Source organism: Oryctolagus cuniculus, chromosome 18, assembly GCF_051225735.1.
Source record: "Oryctolagus cuniculus isolate XC-2025 breed Fujian yellow rabbit chromosome 18, ASM5122573v1, whole genome shotgun sequence".
Classification (NCBI taxonomy): domain Eukaryota; kingdom Metazoa; phylum Chordata; class Mammalia; order Lagomorpha; family Leporidae; genus Oryctolagus; species Oryctolagus cuniculus.
In genome coordinates, this window is record NC_142884.1 from 40,864,330 (window position 1) to 40,888,452 (window position 24,123).

At 45.5% G+C, this 24,123-nt stretch overlaps 2 protein-coding genes across 5 annotated transcripts in view; one reads left to right on the plus strand and one right to left on the minus strand.

Moving 5' to 3' along the window:
• The first annotated feature begins 998 nt into the window (after nt 1-998).
• Nucleotides 999-4,866, plus strand: LOC100351451 (histamine H3 receptor). Its single transcript, XM_089319776.1, is given in 3 exon segments — nt 999-1,511; nt 1,514-1,806; nt 3,559-4,866. Coding segments are annotated over 3 exon segments (1,404 nt in total). The 5' UTR covers nt 999-1,255; the 3' UTR covers nt 4,414-4,866.
• Nucleotides 4,867-10,838: 5,972 nt separating this feature from the next.
• Nucleotides 10,839-24,123, minus strand: part of VPS35 (VPS35 retromer complex component) — a 40,568-nt gene continuing 27,283 nt past the window's right edge. For 2 of the 4 annotated variants that reach the window (XM_089318839.1, XM_089318841.1), the window contains exons 11-18: nt 23,350-23,557; nt 22,315-22,470; nt 19,181-19,303; nt 14,930-15,109; nt 13,829-14,068; nt 12,378-12,521; nt 11,588-11,806; nt 10,839-11,487 (exon numbers count right to left, since the gene is read on the minus strand). In XM_089318839.1, coding sequence (XP_089174965.1) covers nt 11,627-11,806; nt 12,378-12,521; nt 13,829-14,068; nt 14,930-15,109; nt 19,181-19,303; nt 22,315-22,470; nt 23,350-23,557 — 1,231 coding nt within the window. In that variant the 3' untranslated portion in view covers nt 10,839-11,487; nt 11,588-11,626. Of the gene's footprint in view, nt 11,807-12,377; nt 12,522-13,828; nt 14,069-14,929; nt 15,110-19,180; nt 19,304-22,314; nt 22,471-23,349; nt 23,558-24,123 lie in introns of all 4 variants that reach the window. The other 2 variants (XM_008248381.5, XM_089318840.1) reach the window with 1 other exon arrangement.

Here is a 24,123-nt window from a genome sequence, read left to right on the forward strand (position 1 = left end):
GTTTCAAGTGGTGCCGTTTTCTGGGAAGGCTAGCCGGCAGGCACCACGTTAGGAAATAGTAAACTATTCCCTTGGTCCCAGCAATTCTGCTTCCGTTAAGTTCTCCTGGGGGAAATCATGGGACAAATTTCTGGAGACACAGAAGCAAAACCAAACAAAACTTAGAGGCAAGCTGCCAGCAGAGAAGGGACAGAGTGCTCATCTTCCCGGTCCCCCAGAGGTGGGGGTGGGGTGGGGTGGGGGTGTCCCGATTTGTTATTTCTTGGGGGAAAAACAGGTTATACGTTAGTCCAACAGAACCCCATTTTTGTTTTTAAAAATCTATGCTTTTTTTTTTTTTTGGTCCGTCTAATTCTGCAGGGGAGAGGGGGGCATAGGGAGAAAAAGGCGGGGGTGGGGTGGAGAGGGGTAGGTGGGATGGGGGATGGTCAGCGGCTGGAAGGACTTACACCAAAATGTGTTCCAAGAAGGTATTTTTGGGAGGAACTTTTTTTTTTTTTTTTTTTTTTTTGACAGGCAGAGTGGACAGTGAGAGAGAGAGACAGAGAGAAAGGTCTTCCTTTTGCCGTTGGTTCACCCACCAATGGCCGCCGCGGCCGGCGCGCTGCGGCCGGCGCACCGCGCTGATCCGATGGCAGGAGCCAGGAGCCAGGTGCTTTTTCCTGGTCTCCCATGGGGTGCAGGGCCCAAGCACCTGGGCCATCCTCCACTGCACTGCACTCCCTGGCCACAGCAGAGGGCTGGCCTGGAAGAGGGGCAACCGGGACAGAATCCGGCTCCCCGACCGGGACTAGAACCCGGTGTGCCGGCGCCGCTAGGCGGAGGATTAGCCTAGTGAGCCGCGGCGCCGGCCGGGAGGAACTATTTTTAAGACATTTCACTGCTATTTTACGGCCTGCTGTATTGTTTGCTTCCTTTTTTACAAGTGCAGGTATTACATTTATGATCGAAGTAAAACTCCTTTCGGAAAATATCAACTTGCTCGCGAGCGTCCCGGACGGCTGTGGGTAGCTGCAGAGACCTCCCCCACCCCGCCTGGTCCCCGGGAGCGCGCAGGGGGTGGCCCGCGCCCCGGCCCCCACGCCCCACGCCCCACGCCCGCCGCCGCTCCGGCTCCCGCGCTGCCCGCCGCTCTCTCCCTGCGCATTGCCCTCGCGCCCCGCAGGTGCCGGCGCCCGCTCCCCTGCGCCCTTCCCTTCCCAGACGCGGCGTCCCCTCGCCAGCCCTGCCGCGTCCCGGGAGCCCTCGCTGCGGTATGGAGCCCAACGCGTCGGGCAACGCGTGCGCCCCGGGGCTGGTGCCGGAGCCCGGGCGGGCGCTGCACCCCGGGCCGCACGCCGCCCACTTCTCGGCGCCCGCTGCCGCGCTGCTGGCGGCGCTCATGGCTCTGCTGGCGCTGGCCACGGTGCTGGGCAACGCGCTAGTCGTGGTGGCCTTCGCCGTGGACCGCAGCCTGCGCTCCCGCGGCAACTTCTTCTTCCTCAACTTGGCGGTCGCCGACCTGCTGGTGGGTGCGTGCGGCCTGGGGCGGGGGGCGCCAGGGCAGCGCTGGGGCGGGGAGCCCAGCGCTCGCTCGGAGGCCTCGGTCGGGAGCTGGGGCGCGACGGGACGCGCGGCCACCGCCCCCTTCTGTCCACAGGCGGTTTCTGCATCCCACTATACATCCCCTACGTCCTGACCGGGACATGGAAGTTCGGGAAGGGGCTGTGTAAAGTGTGGCTGGTGACGGATTACCTGATGTGCACCGCCTCGGTCTTCAACATCGTCCTCATCAGCTACGACAGGTTCCTCTCCGTCACCAGGGCGGTAAGAAGGGCTGAGGCTCCACTCGGACCAGCGGGTGGTCGGGGTCGACGGAGCCAGCAGTGGTTTCAGGACCCTATGGGGAAGGAAAAAGGGAGAGGCCAACACTAGGTCACAAGCAAGATCTACGTCACAAATATTAAATACACGTGAAACACTGAAAAGTCACATTGTGCTTGTAATGTGCTTTTTTTCGGGAGATACGCATATGCGTGGTGGTACATGGGCCTTGTGGCCATGAACGTGTCCCCTGGTCTCCGCCAGTCCGTGTGCACCTGCTGACCATGGGCTCCGCGGTCAAGAATCCACGGCTGCCTCCCCCAGCACAGTTGCTCCTCTGGAGGGGCTGCCTCTGCGTCAGGGCAGACGGGGTGGGGGATGGGGTGGGGGAGGGCTGTGTGAGCAGTCACTCAGCTCTGACCTGGGTTCCACCTTGAGTGACCTTGGGCACATGCTGGCACCTCGAGTCAGTCCCCCCATGGGGAAAGTGAGAGGTTAAAAGCCCTTTTGAGTCCAGTCTCTCGTGATGGGAAATTCATTTGGTCTTTGCCTCCCTGTAAGATAAGTAGAAACTAAAGTTTCTTTATGCCCATGCTACAGATGGGGATGATAAGGCTCAAAGAAATTAATCTATAGACAGATGTGAGCCTTAAATAAAAGAGGAGAACAGAGACCTCTCCTCTGGGCTTAAAAAAAAAAAGCCTTCTATCTCTGTGTCAGTAATCCATGCTCACTCTAGAGAAAGCAGAAAGTAGCAACAAGCTTTGAATTTCTTAACAGCCACAAGACCTTGATAGCCCGAGAAACACCATTTGCAGAGCCACTGCCAAGTACATTCTGTGGCACCCACACATTTGCTTCATAGCTGCAGTTCTCAACTCATTTGGAATTTAATTGGCTTGAATTGTGACCGAGGTGTCGGCATTTCTAGAAGAATGCCTTTCAGGTGATTGTAAGGTGGAGCCGAGAACGAGAATCTCTGACTTTGATCATTGCTGAAGCGTGGCTCTTCCTTGTCTCCCTTCCTGTACTGCTTCTTACATTTCCACCGTGAGAAATCACCTCCTAAATGAATGTTGTGTAAGTGGCAGTTTCCAACTTTCCAGGAGCTCGGAGAACCCACTGCTTGGGTCCCCTCTCCTGAGACCCCAGTTTGGTGGATGGGTTTTCTTTGCTCTGAATTAGAGGCTTTGTGTGCACTGCAGTCATGGACAACAAAATCATCTAATGACCCTAAATGTTCTGCATTGAGCATGTGGAGGGCCAGAAGTTCTGCTTCAATGGAAAAAAAAATACACCCGTCCCCCCAGTGTTGCTCAAATTAATAAGTAGTATTCAGCCTCAAGCCGGCGCCGTGGCTCTCTAGGCTAATCCTCCGCCTGAGGCGCCAGCACCCCGGTTCTAGTCCCGGTTGGGGTACCGGATTCTGTCCCGGTTGCTCCTCTTTCAGTCCAGCTCTCTGCTGTGGCCTGGGAGTGCAGTGGAGGTGGGCCCTGCACCTGCATGGGAGACCAGGAGGAAGCACCTGGCTCCTGGCTTTGGATCAGCACAGCGTGCCAGCGTAACAACCATTTGGGGGGTGAACTAATGTAAGGAAGACCTTTCTGTCTGTCTGTCTCTCATTGTCTAACTCTGCCTGTCAAAAAATTAATAATCACAATATTGAGCCTCATTGTTGGCACCTTGCTGTACCAGCCTGGGCGGGGAAAGCTGCCTCAGCCTCCGTTTTTACTGGCCCCTGCTCTTTCCCTCTAGGTGACTTACAGGGCCCAGAAAGACATGACCAGGAGTGCCATCTCCAAGATGGCGCTGGTGTGGGTGGCAGCATTCCTCCTGTACGGGCCTGCCATCATCGGCTGGGAGTACATGGCCAAAAGCAGCATCCTGCCCCAGGGGGAGTGCTACGCTGAGTTCTTCTACAACTGGTACTTCCTCATGACGACTTCCGTCATTGAGTTCTTCACCCCCTTCATCAGCATCACTTACTTCAACTTGAGCATCTATACCAACATTCGGAAGCGCACTTCCCTGAGGAAGGCCAACACTGGCCCCAGCCATGACAGCTTGGAGATGGACTTCCAGAGGAGGCAAAACAAACACTTCATATTTTTCAAGTCAGCTGAGAGGACAAGCCAGAAGAGAAAAGACCAGGACATCCCCCTTACACACAAGGGGTCTTCCTTGGGTGTTTGCAGGACTCAAGATTTACCCCCTCTCCAGGTGGACCATGGAATGAGAGCAACCCAGTGGTGGCAGAACCACTACAGGGCAGACAAGGTCTGCAATGCCCCAGGGCAGCTGGACCTCCGCAGCACTAGGGCCAGCCGCCTGCAGCTCTCCCGGGACAAGCGAGTGGCTAAGTCGCTGGCCATCATCGTGTGTGTGTTCGGCCTGTGCTGGGCTCCCTACACTTTGCTGATGATCATCCGAGCTGCCTGCCATGGGACATGCATCCAGCACTCTCTCTATGAAACATCCTTCTGGCTCCTCTGGTTGAACTCAGCTATCAACCCTGTCCTGTATCCACTGTGCCATGTGAGTTTCAGAAAAGCATTCATCAAACTGCTGTGCCCTGGGAAGGCCAAGATCCACCCTCATATGTACGTGTGACAGATATGCTTCCTGGGCCAGATCATCTAAACTTCTTGTTCTCCGAAAGTCAGTAAAGGCTTCCCTAAATCACTCCCACTCACTTCATCTTGTCTTTGCCCCAAGGAGACATGGCGCCCATAGCAAAAGCAAGTGAAGGCATGGGCATCTGGCACTGTGGTTAGGAAAAACTTGGGACACCCACATCTTGTATTACAGTGCCTGGGACTGAGTCCTGCCTCTGCATCTGATCCAGCCTCCTGTTAGTGTGCATGCTAGGAGGCAGCAGATGATGGTTTAAGTACTTAAGTCCCTGTCCACCCATATGGGAGAGTTCGGTTGAGATCCAGGCTCCTGGCTTTGGCCTGGCCCAGCCCCAACTGTCGAGGGCATTTGCAGAATGAACCAGTGAATAGATCTCTGTTTGTCTGCCTTTCAAATAAATAAAAAGTATTTTTTAATAAAAAGAATAAATGAAACAAGTTCTTGGAAGTACTGCATGTTTAAAAAGTCTGGAATTGATGTGTAGGCTTAGTTATTCTAAGAATGGTGGCTGATAATGGCACAGCGCACAGTGAGTTAAAGACCTAGCCTGCAGTGCTGGCATCCGATATGGGCGCCCGTTAGAGTCCCTCCCAGCTGCTTCACTTCCTATCCAGCTCCCTGCTAATGTGCCTGGGAAAGCAGTGGAGGAAGGCCCAAGTGCAAGGCTCCTGCACCCACATGGGAGACTCAGAGGAAGCTCCTGCCTTCTGGGTTCGGTTGCGGCCATTTGGGGAGTGAACCAGCAGATGGGAAACCTCTCATGGCCAGCACCGCGGCTCAATAGGCTAATCCTCTGCCTGTGGCGCCGGCACACCAGGTTCTAGTCCCAGTCAGAGCGCTGGATTCTGTCCCGGTTGCCCCTCTTCCAGGCCAGCTCTCTGCTGTGGCCCGGGAAGGCAGTGGAGGATGGCCCAGGTGCTTGGGCCCTGCACCCCATGGGAGACCAGGAGAAGCACCTGGCTCCTGGCTTCGGATCAGTAGCGGTGCGCCGGCCGCAGCAGCCATTGGAGGGTGAACCAACGGCAAAAGGAAGACCTTTCTCTCTGTCTCTCTCTCTCACTGTCCACTCTGCCTGTCAAATAAATAAATAAAATAAAAAGAAAAAAGAAAACCTCTCTGTGTGTACCTCTCTGTAACTCCATCTTTCAAAATAAATAAATAAATAATTAAAAAAAAAAAATGGTGGCTGGAAGCACAGGGGTTATCTGGGCTTGTTTGAAATCTCGGGCCCAAGCAGGACCTGCTGAACATCAGCATCTGCACCTAACAAAGATCCCCAGGTGATCTGTATGTTTAATGAAGTTTGAGAAGCATGGATCCGGGAGATGTGTAGGAGATACAAATGGTTGAGAAAAACAGTTGTATAGTACTTCATCTCCTGTGCAGATACCTTATTTAAGGCTTAAAATCACTGCTACTCAGGTTTGTATTAAATTTGTGAAATCTGCACACACTACCCTATTTGTCAGTTTTGCTCCTTGATAAGGCTCACCAGTTGAAACTGACTGAACTCTTTTTTGGTAGTATGTGGTAGTACCCTAACACTTTTGTGGATATGAACATAATGAAGGACAGTAAGGCTTAAAAAAAGAAATGATACAATCTGGTTTTACAAAATATATCAGATTTTATGTTTACAAAAACATAGCAAATACACACCTTTTTTTTCTTTTAATTTGAAAGAGAGGAGAGGCAGAGAGAGAGAGAGCGAGCAAGAGAAAGAGAGGTCTTCCATCCGATGGTTCACTCTCCAATGGGTCGCAACAGCTGGAGCTGCGCGAATCCGAAGCCAGGAGCCAGGAGCTTCTTCCAGGTCTCCCATGCGGGTGCAGGAGCCTAAGGATTTGGGCCATCTTCTACTGCTTTCCCAGGCCATAGCAGAGAGCTGGATTGGAAATGGTGCAACCGGGTCTTGAACCAGCACCCATATGGGATGCTGGCACTTCAGGCCAGGGTGTTAACCCACTGCACCACAGTGCCGGCCCCATAGCAAATGTGCACCTTTTAAATGCAAGAAATTCTGCCTAATGGTCATGGAGACTCCAAAGGTGTCCTTGTATTTGCATTTAGCTCTCTCTGCTGAGTGCAAATAGACTTTATTAAGTCGCAGCCTAAAATTTTACTTAGCCGTAGGGATGTGGATAGGCAGGTCACCAGTAGATGAGAAGCCGAGGACTGCCAGCAGTACCTGCTGACGCGAGCACAAGCTCCATCCCCTGTTGTGTTCACCAGCTGGAAGTATCCAACCTGACTGGGTCTGGCACACCCGTTCCCCATCGTACACTTGAGCCTCAGTTCCCACCATGCAGGAGATGCCATGTCACTTTCTAGTGATAACCACGTGTATGCTTCAGCCCTGTGTGGAGATACCATGACATGTCAGAGATCCCAAAAAACACACACAAAAGCAGGCAGTACTCGAACCCCACCCAAACTCCTCCTTCTTTGAATATTCAAATTTTGGACCTGCCCTGGGCACCACCCCCAACCTTTGACAACTCCAACTTTGGTGGGGGCATCAGCCCTTCCTTCCTCATGAGGAGGTTGCCACACACTCACGTATGAGTGTGTAGTATTCCTTTCAACAAATTTTGCTTTCCTGTACACCTTGGGTTCTTCTCTTGCAGAGACAAGGACTTGGATCAAGCCCAGCCAGGACTGAGTACCCCTCAACAGCAGCGAGGATTTCTTACCAAAGCTAAACACTACCATGAGTGGTAAAATACGCAGTCCAGCTCCAGATTTTGGAAGCACAGCAGTTTTATTGATATACTGCGAGGTGACCAAGAGACAGGAACAGCAATACGAAATCTATCCTAGCCCACTGAATTAACACAAGGCAGGAAACTTTTGTCTTTCATCAAATCTACACTGTAGGTAACTCAAGTGTACAGCAAATGTGTAGGTCCTGGCAGCTGAATCGGCATCTGCTGTGCATCCTTAAGGCATCCCTACAGGACCAACTGTAGCAAACAGAAAGGCCTCCTTCCCCAGATTTTCCACCCAACACCTCTCATTTACATTCCGTTGTTTGGGCTCCCCGTCATCAGACAGTTCTATTCAGAAGTGCTTTCAACTCCATTCTACTTGAACTTTATTACTTTGGGTTCTCAGAATGAGAGTGAAAATGTAATGGAAGACCCCACTGCAATCTAAACTTTGTGTTTAAATCCCCTCTCAGTGCCTATGATGGTGTATTCATTCCTGCTGATCTGTCATATTTCTCAGTGGCTCTGAGTTGCTCATAAGTTTTACAATTGCTCATCATCCTCCTTGAAAGTACTCAGTGATTGAGGCCGGTGCTGTGGCGTAGCAGGTAAAGCTGCTGCCTGCAGTGCCAGCATCCCATATGTGTGCCAGTTCGAGTCTGGGCTGCTCCACTTCCAGTCCAGCTCTCTGCTATGGGCTGGGAAAGCAGTACAAGATGGCTCAAGTCCTTGGGACCCTGCACCGGCACGGGAGACCCAGAAGCTCCTGGCTCCTGGATTCGGATCAGCACAGCTCCTGCTGTTGTGGCCATCTGGGGAGTGAACCATCAGATGGAAGACCTCTCTCTCCCTGCCTCTCTCTGTTAACTCTTGCCTTTCAAATAAATAATCTTTTTTAAAAAAAGTACTCAGTGATGCTAATCAAGTCAAAACACACACACACACACTTTCAGCTGCATGCTATCAGCTTCCTACCTGGCCAGGGCCCTTAATGGTCAGGGCAATGCTGTAGTTCATTAACCTGACCACTGCCAATCTCAGGTCAGGAGCATGAATTTCTAGATGAACAATCAACGATTCTGGTTCCTGAGTTGGAGACAGGGAGGGCAGCAAAGTCCTAACACAGGAGGTATTTCTTGCAACTCATAACACCTTCCCAGATGTGTCCCCTGGTGACTATGCCCAAGTCTTGGGAATTCAGTGCCACTCAGCACCACCAAGTCTGCTCTGCTTCAGTGCTGCTATCCATCTGTGGAAGGATTTTTCCCTCCAGCTTTTAAGTACAGATAGTTTTTTATAATATAAAATAAAAAGTACTAAAACAAAACAAAACAAAAAAACTGGGGTAGCAGATATACAAAATACACAACAGAAATCACCAAATTGTTACAAAAGCTTTCACGTGTTTGGTCAGTTACTATTTACCTCATTCCAGGGATAGGTGTTACAGTGCAATGCCTTAAGCCCTCACAACACTGGCTGTCAGGGTGCCTGTTTGAGTCCTGGCTTCTCTGGTTCTGATCCAGCTTCCTGCTAATGCGCCTGGAAAAGCAGCACAAGATGGCCCAGGTACCTGTCTCCTGCCACCCATGAAGGAGATCTGGATGGAGTTCCTGGCTCCTGGCTTTACCTCAGCCCAGACCTGGCTGTTGTGGCCATTTAGGGAATCGACCAGACAGTGGAAGATCTCTGTCTATCCCTGTTACTCTTTCAAAGAAATAAATCTGCACATGATATTTTTAAAAAATATTCACCTCATTCCAGACAATTAAAGAGTTTAACTTATTGGGTTGTTGGTTCCTGGCTCACTGAGTAGCCTGACTGGCTGGAAGAATGGGACTGCAGGTTAAGTGGAAGCTCAGCTCAGTGTCATTAGGTATGAGGAGGAGGCAAGGAAGCTACCATACCCAAGAAACAAACTGCCAAAACAGGTGTAACTGACAATGGAAGTAGAGGCCAAGGCCAGGTTGAGTCCTGGGGACCTGCCAGTTCCCAGCCTGTCGGTTATTTGTTCTGAGTACAGGAATTCACAGAATCCTAAGACTCCACGATGCCCCAGGCCCCCCGTCATTCTTCAGTGCTCTCCTGGGTATGCCCTTATCCCCGTTTGTAACCCCAGATGCCTTCCCGCCAAACTAAAATTCTTTTTTTTTTTTTTTTTTTGACAGGCAGAGTGGACAGTGAGAGAGAGAGACAGAGAGAGAAAGGTCTTCCTTTGCCGTTGGTTCACCCTCCAATGGCCGCCGCTGCAGCCGGCGCACCGCGCTGATCCTGGCAGGAGCCAGGAGCCAGGTGCTTTTCCTGGTCTCCCATGGGGTGCAGGGCCCAAGCACCTGGGCCATCCTCCACTGCACTCCCTGGCCATAGCAGAGAGCTGGCCTGGAAGAGGGGCAACCGGGACAGAATCCGGCGCCCCAACCGGGACTAGAACCCGGTGTGCCGGCGCCGCAAGGTGGAGGATTAGCCTATTGAGCCACGGCGCCGGCCCAAATTACAAACCAGACTAAAATTCTTAAAGCTAAGGACCATTATCTTGCTTACCTGCATATGCTTAATTATATTTGACATATAGGAGGCACTCAGTTTGTTGTTCAATTTAAAAAAAATCCTAAGCAGTAGCTCTAAAAAATATTAATCTGATCTCTACTTCAATCCCAAAAATGAGCTACTTTACATCCTACACAGAAATATTTTAGCCCTGACTGGCCCTCTCCTACTGAGCTCAGACTCAAGTATTTTCAAATCATGTCTATTATTTTTCCAGCTAAACTTCACAGAACATGGAAATAAAATGGCATGTGAACCTCTTAATTTATAATCTTATTTATGCAGGGTAAATTACTGCCTGCCAAGGACAGGAAACATTTGCAGGACTAGGAAGTTAACACAGACTTAGTATATGTGCCAGATTTTGATGGCAGTCATTTTGGAAACATGTTCTTTTTAACCTAGCAGTGCTAAAACAACGTGAGACAGATGGTGAGGGGTTAAGTAATGTGGTCATTTGAAAATCTCTGTAAATTCTTTGCTACTTCTCCCCTCAAATTCCCCTTACCTTTGAGTATGGGACAAACTTAAGTGGCTCCATTCTAATAAAAAAGAATTAAGGCAAAAATGACAGGGTGTAACTTTCAAGGTTATGTAAAAAAAAAGGCACTATGGTTTCCTCCTTGCCATCCATCTCCTCTGACCCTCACTCTGAGGAAGCCACTGCCAAGCTGTGCCCTATGGATGGGATCACAGGAAGAACTGAGGCCTCTGGCTGTCAGCCAAGTTAGCAAGAGCTTGGAAGTCAATCAACCCTTCAGGTGACAACAGCCCTGGCCAAAACTGTGATTGCTACCTTATGAGTCATCTTGACCCATAACTACCATCTATGCTATTTCCAAATTTCTGATCTACAGAACTGTGAGATAAACATTTGTTGTTTTAAGATACTAAGTTTGGAGGTAATTTTTTGCATAGTGGGTAATTCAGTCAGTGAGCCTTTCAGAGTGGATGAGATTCATCAGGGCTTAGGAACAGCAGGGAACAAATGACTTAATAAGGCAGATGGTGCCTTATTTAATAAATGATTAAAACCAGAGTTGAATAAGCAAGCTTTGTGAACATATAAGGAAGTCTATGAAACTTCCTAGGATTTCTACTAGCTTCTTTATAAAGCAAGGTGGTATGAAAAAGAAAAGTCCAGAATTGTTAATAGCAACTTTTATTGTTCACTGGTGCAAAAAAAAAAAACAAACAAACATGATAACCGTGATGCATTTCCCATCAAATTTACAATGAAGGTTAAACATAAATCATATAGATCACAAATTTTCTATTTTGTACTACTTAGAATCAAATTATTTTGATAAATATGTCCAGAGGACAACATAGGTTCTGAATGAATGACTGAGTCCATTAAAATACGCAAAATATAGCTTCTGATTTTGACCATGGTGCTTTAAAATTTTCAAACATGCATTAATATATTCTAATTTTAGGGAAAATAGTTCACATGGCCTTATCTTGCAAGTAGGGAAAAGCCGAAGCTGAATTTCACATACAATTTTCCTTTCCTCTAAATTAATCTCAGATTGGACTACAGAACAAAGAGACAGACACCTCTGGGTTAGTACTCCCCAGCAATGAAGAAAATATACACAGTCAGCAATGAAACAGAACAAAACGCAAGGAAAGGGAGCTTCATCAGGAGCTGCGCTATGTGTTGTTGCTGTTTAATGGGTCACACAGATTTTAAATAGCAGATCAGTCATGCTATGTGGGGCGGTCAGACAAACCTGAACACTTACAAAGCCAGTCACTTTATTAAGGTCCTGAAGGTGAGTGTCCGGAGGTGCTGGGTAAAACACATCACAGGTTAGAAACGGGAGACCTACCTCAGCATTTCTGGAAGGCACAATCTATGGAAGGGAAACCTAGTATAATCAGATCCTTACTGGATGTACATGGGAAGGAGTATGATGAACTGTTTCGTTTTAAAGGATGAGCCCTTCATAAATTGGCCCCTCAGATTCTGGTGATTCCCGCCTCAAGCGCAAATGCTCCAGTGTGTTATGAAAATGTTTGTTAATCTGCTCTGTTTCTTCACTGGACTCAAGATTTGGGAGGTCTTCTCGAATCTTTTGGATAAGCTGGTTCAAAACCTGAATTGTTACCTAGAAAAGAATACATATAACTATGATCAAGCATGTACAAACAAAAAGGATGATTTAATACAACTGTTTTGAGAAGGTATATTACTCTCATCAATTACCTTAGTAATTATGAAAACATGACCCTCGTCTGAACACAACTATTGGCTATTCCTCAATCAATAAATATCTTAACATACAGAGTAACAAGATCCAGCAAAAGAATAAAAGCAAAATTTCACTTAATCAACAAATTTTGACAATACATACTGCTAAAAGAATAATGCATTTAGGAAGTATCTGAAACCAGTACAAGATGACAGATCAGCCTATTTGGCATTTGTAAATTTTTCTGCATTTTTTCAAAATGGACAAGGATTATTTCTATAATTGGAAACAAAAGAGATGAGAATTTTCTTCACATATTAGTTCTTCCACTAGAGTGATGTAGAAGAAAAGGATGAAAGAAACCAGTAGGTGGACTCTGCCACCTCTGGCCCTCATAACCGAACAGAATACACTTTTGTATGTGTCAAGTCTCCTAAGAGCAGCAAGGGGAAACTTTAGTCCTAACAACACTTAAAAGTTCACTTACCGCATCATTTTCTTTTTCATAAAAATAGATATATCTGTTTAGAATTTCTATAAAAAGCTGCACTTGAAGAGAGGGGTCCATGCACTGATTCGCTATTTTTAGAGCTTTTTTTAGGCACTCCATTACCCTCTTGCCTCCATGAAGCTAAAAATGAAAGGGCAGGAAGTTATCAAAAACATTAATGAAACAAACGTCCTATTTTCACAACACTACAGTGCTCTTTCTTGTTTTAACCAAATTTAAATCCTCTTCATTATTCAAGTATACTGCTTTATTTTAAAATTAAAAACAGGGGCCAGAGTTGTGGTACAGCAAGTTAAGCTGCCACCTGTTACTCTGTCTTCCCATATGAGCGCCAGTTCAAATTCCAGGGCTACATTTCCAATCCAGCTCCCTGCTAATGCGCCTCAGAGAGCAACAGCAGATGACCCAAGTGCTTGGGCCCCTGCTACCCACTTGGGAGACCCACATGGAATTCCACACTCCTGGTTTCAGCCTAGCCCACCCCAGCTGTAGAAGCCATCTGGGGAGTAAACCAGCAGATGGAAGATCAAACTCTCTCTAACTCTGCCTTTCAAATAAATAAAAATCTTTAGAAATATTAATGAATTAAAACAGGTTGTGATATAAAATATATGCTCAATATCCTCAAAACAGAAGCTTTACCACAGGATGAGATTGTCTATATGTTACTGTCGACTTCCTTCCTTTTTTCTTTTCTTAAAGTATTTATTATTTATTTGACAGGTAGAGTGGACAGTGAGAGAGAGAGACAGAGAGAAAGGTCTTCCTTTTTGCCATTGGTTCACCCTCTAGTGGCCGCCGCGGCTGGCGCACCGATCCAAAGGCAGGAGCCAGGTGCTTCTCCTGGTCTCCCATGGGGTGCAGGGCCCAAGCACTTGGGCCATCCTCCACTGCACTCCCGGGCCACAGCAGAGAGCTGGCCTGGAAGAGGGGCAACTGGGACAGAATCTGGAGCCCCGACCAGGACTAGAACCTGGTGTGCCGGCGCCGCTAGGCGGAGGATTAGCCTATTGAGCCGCGGTGCCGTATTATTTATTTTATTTGAAAAGCAAAATTACAGAGAGAGAGAGACAGAGAGTGAGCTTACATCCACTGGTTCACTCCCCAGATGGCTATAACAACCAGGGCTGGACTAGCCCAAAGCCAAGAATTAGTAGCTTCATCCAGGTCTCTCATGTGGGTGGTGTGAGCCCAAGCACTCAGGCCTTCTGCTGCTGCTTTCCCAGGTGTGTTAGCAGGGACTCAAGCCAGCATCTGTATGGGATGTCAATGGTACAGGCAGTGGCTTAATCTGCTATGCCACAACGCTGGCTCCTCTACTTCCTTTCACAAAACAATGTCGTTTTCTTTATGAAATTTCCAAGTACTCCAGAGCACAAGCCCACAGCAACAATCCTACCTCCCAAAACATGGTCAGGGTGACCTACCTCCTCCCCATTTTTGTCTGTGTTTCTACCAGACCAGAAGAGATGTGCACAGGTGCTCACAGCTCGGCCTTGATCAGGTTTCTTGAGAAGTTTGGATGCAGAAAGTGCACACTGAGTCCTCAAGGGCTCATGATTCTCTTCACTGAAGCACTTCATCCTCTCAAAAGTACCAATGATCAAGGTGATGGCAGCCAGCTGAGCTTTGGAATCACTGATTTCATCTTCATACAGAGAAAATGCCTGGTGGACACAAAACAGCAAGAACTTTTAGGGACCAATCATCCACTCCAGCATTTTCCTAAGTTCTTCCCACGAAAACCCCATCCAATGGCACTTTAAAAAAAAAAAAAAAAAAAGATTTATTTATTTATTTGAAAGGCAGAGTTACAGATATAGAGAAGGAGAGACGGAGAGATCTTCGATCCACTGGTTCACTTCCCAAATGGTTGCAACAGCCAGGATTGAACCAGGCTGAAGCCAGGAGCCAGGAGCTTCCTCTGGGTCTCCCAGGTGGACGCAGGGGCCCAAGCACTTGGATCATTCTCCACTGCCCTCCCAGGCACACTAGGAGGAAACTGGATCAGAAGTAGAGCAGCCAGGATGGGAACCAGCACCTATATGGGATGCCAGCACTGCAGGCTGGGGCTTTTAACTTGCTGAGCCACAGCGCCAGCCCCATGCAGGCATGTTCTAAAGGCTCCTTCATATCAGAACATATCCTTCATATCGTCTCCTGGAGACGACAGGACACAGCTCTGATGGGAAAGAGGTTGACAAATTACAATAAAGAACACTGCTCCACCTTTGTTTAACAAAGAGTTTCCAAAATGAATTGAGATAAAGGAACTTTCTCTCCATGAAGCAATTTTACTATGACTCCCATGGAAATCTTAGATCTCATCATACCCAGGAACTGATCAATTTTGCTGCTCCGTACTAATCAATATGAATATATTAGGAGGTTCCAAGATAGTGGGAAAGCAGAAAGTAGTTAATTCAGTGAAGAGTAATTCCATGTGCATTACCGCCATAACTACAAACAAGTGACTGAAGTCAGCAAAACTGATTACTAGACAACCAGAAAGGAGAACAGGTCATCACCTGGGACATAAATTCATATGCTACTGTCTCATGATTTTCAAAACCAATTTCTCCAGCAGCAAGTGCTCCTTGAAGAAAAAGTCTCAAGGGTAATTCTGCCAGCTCTGCTTTTATCAAAGCACTGATAGTCTGGTGAGCAAATGAAAAAATCTTCTGGCATTTCTTTTCCCATTTGTCATCCTGAAATGAGAAAATATTTTAGATTACCTTAAGTTCACAATATCCATTTCATTTAAAGTTTTCATAGAAAAAACAGTAAAAGTAGTAAATCCAGCCCACAGTCCTGTCATTTTCCTTCCTTCTCACCTACAAATCACACAAATCAAGCAGGACATCTTCTCAAAACATCCATTTGAGGTTATCACCTTTGTAATGTTTATATATATTTGTTTTTTCTTATTAAGAAAAGCAATGCATTCCCAAATTGGAGAAAGCAGGCAAATACACAACAGAACTTTCAAAGTTAAAATCATCTCTAATCTACTACCTAGTGGTAATCACTATTAACATTCTAATGGTGGGGCTAGTGCCAGTTATAAATTCTTAAAAGTTGATTATTAGATCTTAAAAAGATCTTTAAGGGGGCAGTGCTGTGGTGTAGCAGGTTAAGCTGCCACTTGCAGTGCTGGCATACCATACGGGCACCAGTTTGAGTCCTAGCTGCTCCAATTCCAATCCAGCTCCCTGCTTATGTGCCTGGGAAAGCAGTGGAAGATGACCCATGTGCTTGGGTCTCTGCCACCCATGTGGAACACCCAGAAAAAGCTCCTGGCTCTTGGCTTTGGCCTGGCCCAGTCTCAGCTGTTGCGGCCCTCTGGGGAGTGAACCAGTGGATGGACGATTTCTCTCTCCCTCTCTCTCTTGCTCTAACTTTGCTTTCAAATAAATAAAATCTTCAAAAAACAAAAACAAAACAAAAAAGATCTTTAATTACATATTGCCATTTTTTAGAAAACTAGTAATCCACATTCTACCACTGTTGAATGAGGGTGAATTCTCATTATACCATTTCCATTGTTTCCATATTGTGGTCATTGTGAATAATGCTGCAGATACAGAATATAGATAACTCTTTGAGCTCTAATTTCATTTAAATCCAGAAGGAGGATTGCTGGAACATATGGTGATACTATTTTTGATTTTTTGAGGAATCCTCATGCTCTTTTCCACATAGGTTACTTCAATTTACAATCTCAACAACAGTGTTCACAGGGTTTTTCCACATCCTTGTCATTTCTTATGTTTTTCACAGTAGTCATCCTAACACGTATGAGGTGATTTTTCCCTGTAGTTTTTTTTTTTTAATATTTTATTTATTTGACAAGTAGAGTTACAGACAGTGAGAGGGACAGACAGAAAAAGATCTTCTGGTTCACCCCCAAAATGGCTGCAACAGCTGAAGCTGAGCTGATCTGAAGCCACGAGCCAAGAGTTTCCACCAGATCTCCCATGTGGGTGCTTTCCCAGGCCATAGCAGAGAGCTGGATAGGAAGAGGAGCAGCCGAGACCAGAACTGGTGCCCATATGGGATGCCAGCACCACAGGTGGAGGATTAACTACTGTGCCACGACGCTAGCCCCTCTCCTTGTAGTTTTGATCTGCATCTCTCTGATGATTAGTGAAGTTGGACACCTATTCATACATCTGTTGGCCCTTTCTATGTCTTCTTTTGAAAAATGTCTACTTAGATCCTTTGCCCACTTTTCAGTCAGGTTATTTGTTTTCTTATTATTCGAGTCCCTCAGATATTTTGGATATCAACCCCTTTTCGGATATATAGTTTGGGAATATTTTCTCCCATTCTGTGGTTGTTTCTTTAGTCTGTTGATTCCTCTGCTGTGCAGAGGATTTTTTTTTAAAATCATTTATTTTTGAAAGTCAGAGTTAAAGAGAAAGAGGGAAAGACAAAGACAGAGATCTTTATTTATTTTTTGACAGGCAGAGTTAGACAGTGAGAGAGAGAGACAGAGAGAAAGGTCTTCCTTCCATTGGTTCACCCCCAAAATGGCTGCTACAGCTGGCGTGCTGCGCCGATCCGAAGCCAGGAGCCAGGTGCTTCCTCCTGGTCTCCCATGCGGGTGCATGGCCCAAGAAGCTGGGCCATCCTCCACTGCCTTCCCGGGCCACAGCAGAGAGCTGAACTGGAAGAGGAGCAACTGAAACAGAATCCAGTGCCCCGACCAGGACTAGAACCCGGGGTGCCAGCGCTGCAGGCGGAGGATTAGCCTATTGAGCCGCGGCTCCAGTCCAAGACAGAGATCTTCAATCTGCTAGTTGATGCCCCAGATAGCTGCAAAGGCTAGGACTGGGCCAGTCAGAAGCCAGGGGCCACAAACTTCATTTGGGTCTCCTATATTCATCTGCTTCTTTTCCCAAGCCATAAGCAGGGAGCTGGATCAAAAGTGGAGCAGCTGGGACACGAATCTGAGCCCATCCGCATGGGATGGTGGTCTCACAGGTGGTGGCTTTACCAGCTATGCTACAATGCCAGCCCCTATGCTTTTTAATTTAATGTGGTTCCACTTACTTATTTTTTATTTTATTGCCTGTGCTTTTAGTATCACATCCAAAAAAATCATGGCCAAGACCAGTGTCAGAGTTTTCCCCTCTGTCTTCTTCTAAGAGTTTTATGGCTTCAAGTCTTACATTTAAGTCTTTGATTCATTTCAAGTTAATTTTTACCTAATGTAAGAAGAGTCCAACTCTAGATTCCTCTGCATGTGGATATCTGGTGAGGACTACCCTTTCCCTATTGTGTATTCTTATTGTGCTTATCAAAGATAAGTGGTCTAGTGTTATATGATTTTCTTTCTATTTTTTAAGATTTATTTGTTTATTTGAAAGGCAGACTCACAGAGAGAGAGGCAGAGGCAGAGAGAGATCTCCCATTCCCATTTACCCGTTCACTCCCCCAATAGGTTGCAATGGCCAGGACATAGCCAGGCCAAAGCCAGAAGCCAGGAACTCCATCTGGGTCTCCCATGTGGGTGCAGGGGCCCAAATACTTGGGCCATCTTCTGCTGGTTTCCCAGGTGTATTAGCAGGGAGCTGGATAGGAAGTGAAGCAGCCAAGATTCCAACTGGTATCAATATGGGATACCAGTACTGCAGGCGGTAGCTTTACCTGCTACACCACAATACCAGCCCCAGGATTTTATTTCTAAACTTAGTACTGTTCCATTGGTCTATGTGTCTGTTTTTATGCCAGTACTATATTGTTTAATTATTATACTTTGTAACATAAACTAATTGCTATTTTTTAAAAAATATTTTTGTGTGTATTGTTTTTAATGTTTATTTTGTATGTGGATATCCTGAAAAGCAGAAAGGGAGAGAGACAGAGAGAGATCTTCCATTCACTGGTTCACTTCTCAAATGGCTGCAATAGCCAGGGCTGGGCCAGGCTGAAGTCTGGAGCCTGAAACTCCACCCAGGTCTCCCATGTGGGTGGCAGGAGTTCAAGTTCACTGTCTCCCAAGATGCATTAGCATAAACTAGATTGGAAGCAGAGTAGCTGCGACTTGAACTGTCAATCCAATGTGGCATATCAGCATCCCAAGAGGCAGCCTAACCTGCTGTGCCACCATGCCCATCCCTAGTTGCTATTTTCAACTGTTAGATCCACAAATACCTATTCATAAAATGACGCTGGCCTAATAAAAATTGGCCCAAAGTTTTTATAACATGCTGGTAGATCTACTGAATAGTTACTCCTCCCCTTCCTATTAAGTTTACTGGGGCTTATTCCTTAACATAAACTTGTCTGTCCTAACTCCAGGTAAGAGATTAAGGTTATTTTCTTCAAAACTACACTACTGAAGACTTAAGCCATGATTCTGTTTGAGGAAGAAATAAATCCACAGAGCCTATGACATCATTCAATTAAATGTTTTAGAAAAAAGTGATCATGCAATGTTGAGCCCTTCCGTTAAGCAAATGCTAATTTCATTTAGCATAAATTTAAATGGGATGCCGGGGCCGCAGGCGAAGGATTAACCAAGTGAGCCATGGCGCCGGCCCCTTAATCTTTTATTTCTAAGTGTGATCCCTCAAATGGTATCTATAAGCATCAGGAAGACTTAACATCGGGTAAGTAAGAAATGAAGGGTTAACTGAAGAGTTAACTGAAAATGGAATTTTATTACATTGTTTTCTATTTTTATATGTTTGAATGCAAAACTAATACACACACACACACACGCAGTGAGGAACGAGGGAAAAAAGCAGTGACATACTGAAAAGTAAACTCACCACTTTAGAATTCTCTTTGTATCGAAAAGCCAGCTGGTAAGCTGCAAACACCAAAGGTGGCAGTGTGAAGCGAATCCGCTGATTTCCGCCAGCTCCAAAATGTTTTCGTGCTGTGTTTAAAATCTGACAAAAACAAATAAGTAAATACATCTTTTATTATACATGATTGATCATTAATTAAAAGGGGCTCTAATCATCATCATTGCCACCACTGTATAAATAAAAACATAGACTAACCCAGGCTTACCACTAGACATTTAGATATTTCCTGTCTTCCGAGTTACCAAAATCACCCTATCAATAGATACTAAACCCATTTCACAAATGAGAAGACCGAGGTTCAGAGGCTGTGTAAACCGTTCAAGGTAGCTAGTCAAGAGCAGAGATCTACTTAAACAGATTTTCATATACCAATGTACAAAGTATAGTAAGAGGACTACATTTAAAAGTAGATTCTAATATTTATTACCTGTGGTACTCTGGGCAAATGATCTCTTGGCTACAAGTTCCATTAGAGAAATAAGGTGGGATGCTTTTCCTCGGGGTTGTTGGGAAATCAAATGACATTAAGTGTTACTAATACCTAGCACAAGGCACATACTCAGGAAACATTGGCTACTATTATATTATTATGATATAAAAATAACTACTTGGGGGCCAGCATTGTGGTATAGCAGGTTAAGCCTCTGCCTGCAAAGCCAGCATCCCAAGTGGGCACCAGTTTGAGACCTGGCTGCTCCACTTCTGATCAGGCTCCCTGCTAATGCACCTGAGAAAGCAGTGGAAGACTGCCCAAGTGCTTGGGGCCCCTGCACCCATGTGGGAGACCTGGAAGAAGACATCCTAGTTTTGACCTGGCCCAGCCTCAGCTGTTGCAGCCATCTGGGGAATGTACCAGCGGATGGAAAATCTCTTTGTGCAACTCTACCTTTCAAAGAATTGAAAATTAATACTAAAAAAAAAAAAGTGGAGCCAGGACTAGAACACAGGCACTCTGAGATATAGGTGTTCCATCTTAAAAAAAAAGCTATATACGGCCAGTGCCGCAGCTCACTAGGCTAATCCTCCACCTGCGGCGCCAGCACCCCAGGTTTTAGTCCCGGTTGGGGGGCTGGATTCTGTCCTGGTTGCTCCTCTTCCAGTCCAGTTCTCTGCTGTGGCCCAGGAAGGCCCTGGAGGATGGCCCAAGTGCTTGGGCCCTGCACCCGCATGGGAGTCCAGGAGGAGGCACCTGGCTCCTGGCTTCGGATCAGCGCAGCACGCCGGCCACAGCGCACCGGCCGTAGCGGCCACTTGGGGGGTGAACCAATGGAAGGAAGACCTTTCTCTCTCTCTCTCTCTCTCTCTCACTGTCTAACTCTGCCTGTCAAGAAAAAATAAATTCAGAAAAATATTAGGACTACTTAAATCAACAGAAATGTCAATCCACTTTAAAAGAGCCACTGTGAAATAAATATTCAATTGTTTCAGAAAAAAACTGTAAGAAAACCAAAGAATTCAAGAAATACTATCTGGAGCCGGCGCCGTGGCTCAATAGGCTAATCCTCCACCTTGCGGCGCCGGCACACCGGGTTCTAGTCCCGGTCGGGGCGCCGGATTCTGTCCCGGTTGCCCCTCTTCCAGGCCAGCTCTCTGCTATGGCCAGGGAGTGCAGTGGAGGATGGCCCAGGTGCTTGGGCCCTGCACCCCATGGGAGACCAGGAAAAAGCACCTGGCTCCTGGCTCCTGCCATCGGATCAGCGCGCTGCGCCGGCTGCAGCGGCGGCCATTGGAGGGTGAACCAACGGCAAGGGAAGACCTGTCTCTCTCTCTCACTGTCCACTCTGCCTATCAAAAAATAAAAAAAAAAAAAAAGAAATACTATCTGGTAAGCTACATGTGGTTGCAAAGCAAATGAACATACACATACACACACACACAATCTCACAGAATGGGGAATCAAAATACTGGAACAGTCATTGTGAGGACACAATACTGACATACAACGTTTGTCACTAGGCCAAGTCAAAGACTACTATCTCACTACCAGCCGAAATCAGCCTCTTACTTCAGACTGATCCTGAAGGAATACAAAAGTGTCAACTATCACAAAGATTGTCAACACATGGCAACATTCAGGACTCATCCTCAAAATGATTTCCATTACATTAGCCAACAGCTTATGTAACCAACAAATGAACTACTTTGTCCAAACAATAATTAAGGAATCAACTGTGCTTTCCCATAATTAAAACTATCTAGTATCAGTTGCAATATATTCCATTCATTTCACAAAGATATACTGAGGACCAACTTTGAAGACAGACTTCATCTGATTGTTCTTAACCAGGAAAAAAGGGTTAAAAGGGAAATTGAATCTTAGTCTTTTACACATTTTCAATGTAACAAGCAAATATAATTTATATTTGCAAACCATAAAAAATAAATAAAACTGAAAATAAAGATGTTTCTTATACTTTAAAGTTTATTTTGATAAGCAACTGAACACTTCTAAAGTAAATACACAGTTGAAAAAGCAAATGAACACAGCATAGTTATGGGACACCCAAGTAAAGGAAGACAGGTTTTGCTGCAGTTCTCAAGAAGTTTTCAAAAGAACCTAGAAACTTGTACCCCAGAGGCTCTAGTGTTTATATGCAAATTAAAAGCCCATGGATGCTATATATCTTCCATTCGGTTGCAGTTCTTTCAAAACCTTCTGGGGCCGGCGCCATGCTGCAGTAGGTTAATCCTCCGCCTGCGGCGCCAGTATCCCATATGGGTGCCAGTTCTAGTCCCAGCTGTTCCTCTTCCAATCCAGCTCTCTGCTATGACCTGGGAAAGCAGTAGAAGATGGCCCAGGTCCTTGGGCCCCTGTACCTGAATGGGAACCAGGAAGAAGCACCTGGTTCCTGGCTTCAGATCGGCACAGCTCCAGGCGTTGAGGCCATTTGGGGAGTGAACCAATGGAAGGTAGACATTTCTCTCTGTCTCTCCCTTCACTGTCTGTAACTCTACCTCTCAAATAAATAAATAAAAAATTTTAAAGAAAAAACCTTCTAAGACCATAAGCTTCATTAAACCATTTTAAGCCTTCTAAACTATGTGACTTCAGAAGGAGGTTATAAAGGGTTATACTAGGTATTAAGTCATACCAAGTACTGCTGATCAGGGTCCTCGGATCGCAGTAAATGAATGAATCGGCCCACAAGGCTCTGCTCATCAGCAAAGTCTTCTGGATCAGGGTCTTCTACAGGTTGATCTGGCTGATCTTGAATCAACGTGGATACTAAATTCATTATGGAATCCACCTATAACACGAGAGGCATAAGAACCCTCCTGAGGTCACACTGTCAACATATGAAGCCACCATCAAAAATATTTCCAAACTAATAATAAAGCAATTCCTTCTTTTGTAAAAAAGTTGATATATGCATGTCAATACACACATATGAGTACTTCAAAAGTCTGTGGGAAAACAGTTAAAAGTTGATTTTTAAATAAATAAACAAAAGTAAAATCTTTTTTTAAAAGTTTATTTTGATGCAAAAAATTTTTGAAAACCATGCACTGTGGCATAGTAGGTTAAGTATCCACCTACAGCACTGGCATTCCATATGGGCGCCAGTTGGAGTCCGGCTACTCTACCTCCGATCAAGCTCCCTGCTGATGGCCTGGGAAAGCAGTAGAAGATGGCCCAAGTGCTTGGGCCCCTGCACCCACGTGGGAGACCCAGAAGAAGCTTCTGGCTCTCAGCTCCCGGCTCCTGGTTCCTGGCTTCAGATCAGCCCAGCTCCAGCCATTGTGGCCATTTGGGGAATGAACCAGCAGATGGAAGACACCTCTCTCTGTCTCTCTGTCTGTAACTCTGCCTCTCAAGTAAATAAATAAATAAATCTTATAAAAAAAAGAAATACATGCACATTTTTTTCAAAATACAAATTTCCACAAAATTCTGAAGAATCATCATATATGGACAAAAAGTCTGTACACAGATGCACCCAATGTTAATTATCAGTGATTATTCCCATTCCCTAATTTTCTAATTCATATAATGAATAAACCACTTGGAATTTTTCTTTAATATTAAGTTATCCTCCCCTCCCATTTCATGTGTCTATGTCTCAAGGTTTCTAAAATGATAACTACATTATCTGTTTCCCTAAAATAGCGTGTTATTATTCACTTACCTGGTCTTGAGATACAATTTCTGTATTATAATCCAGAACATTACTAAGCACATAACAACTCATGCTCTTTCTGGATTCATAGTCAAAGTACTCAAAAAGTGGGTGAAAATGTTTCAATTTCAATACAGTTAAAATATTATTATAAGTATCAACAGGTATCTTCAGAAGTCTGGTGAGCTCCTTTGAAACTGCACTACTGGTAGCAATACTACAAAAAGAAAAACAGAAGCACTTTAGTGAAAAAAAATGGACTTTCTATATATACAAATATATACAAATAGCACTTGTTTTATAAAAATTGAAAAAATTTCATCTATACCTTAAAGGTATAGATGTTTTATAAAAATTGAAAATTTTCATCTATACATTAAAGGTGAGTCAAGTAAATCACACTACCCCAAAATACTCCAATGATCTCTTTCTAAAAGGATAAAAATGTCTATCTAAGCACAAATATTTACTCATCTATTACTGTTCTGTTGATACAAAATAAGATACAATAGTCTCCAACTCAAGAACAAATTGTACTGGAGTTAAGATGACTGTCTAATGGGGGTTGGAAATATCTGACACTCCCAAGGCAACTGCAGGCAGCCCTTGAAATTCAATAAATCTACAGCAGGCTAATTTTTAAGCTGATAATTTTGTATGGCCCATGAATTATGTTATAAATATCTAAATGCCCCTTGGCAGAACAAAGATTCTCCAGCCCTGGTTTAGAATTTTATATATTTTTAAAAATTATTTATTTGAAAGGCAGGTAACAGGGAGAGA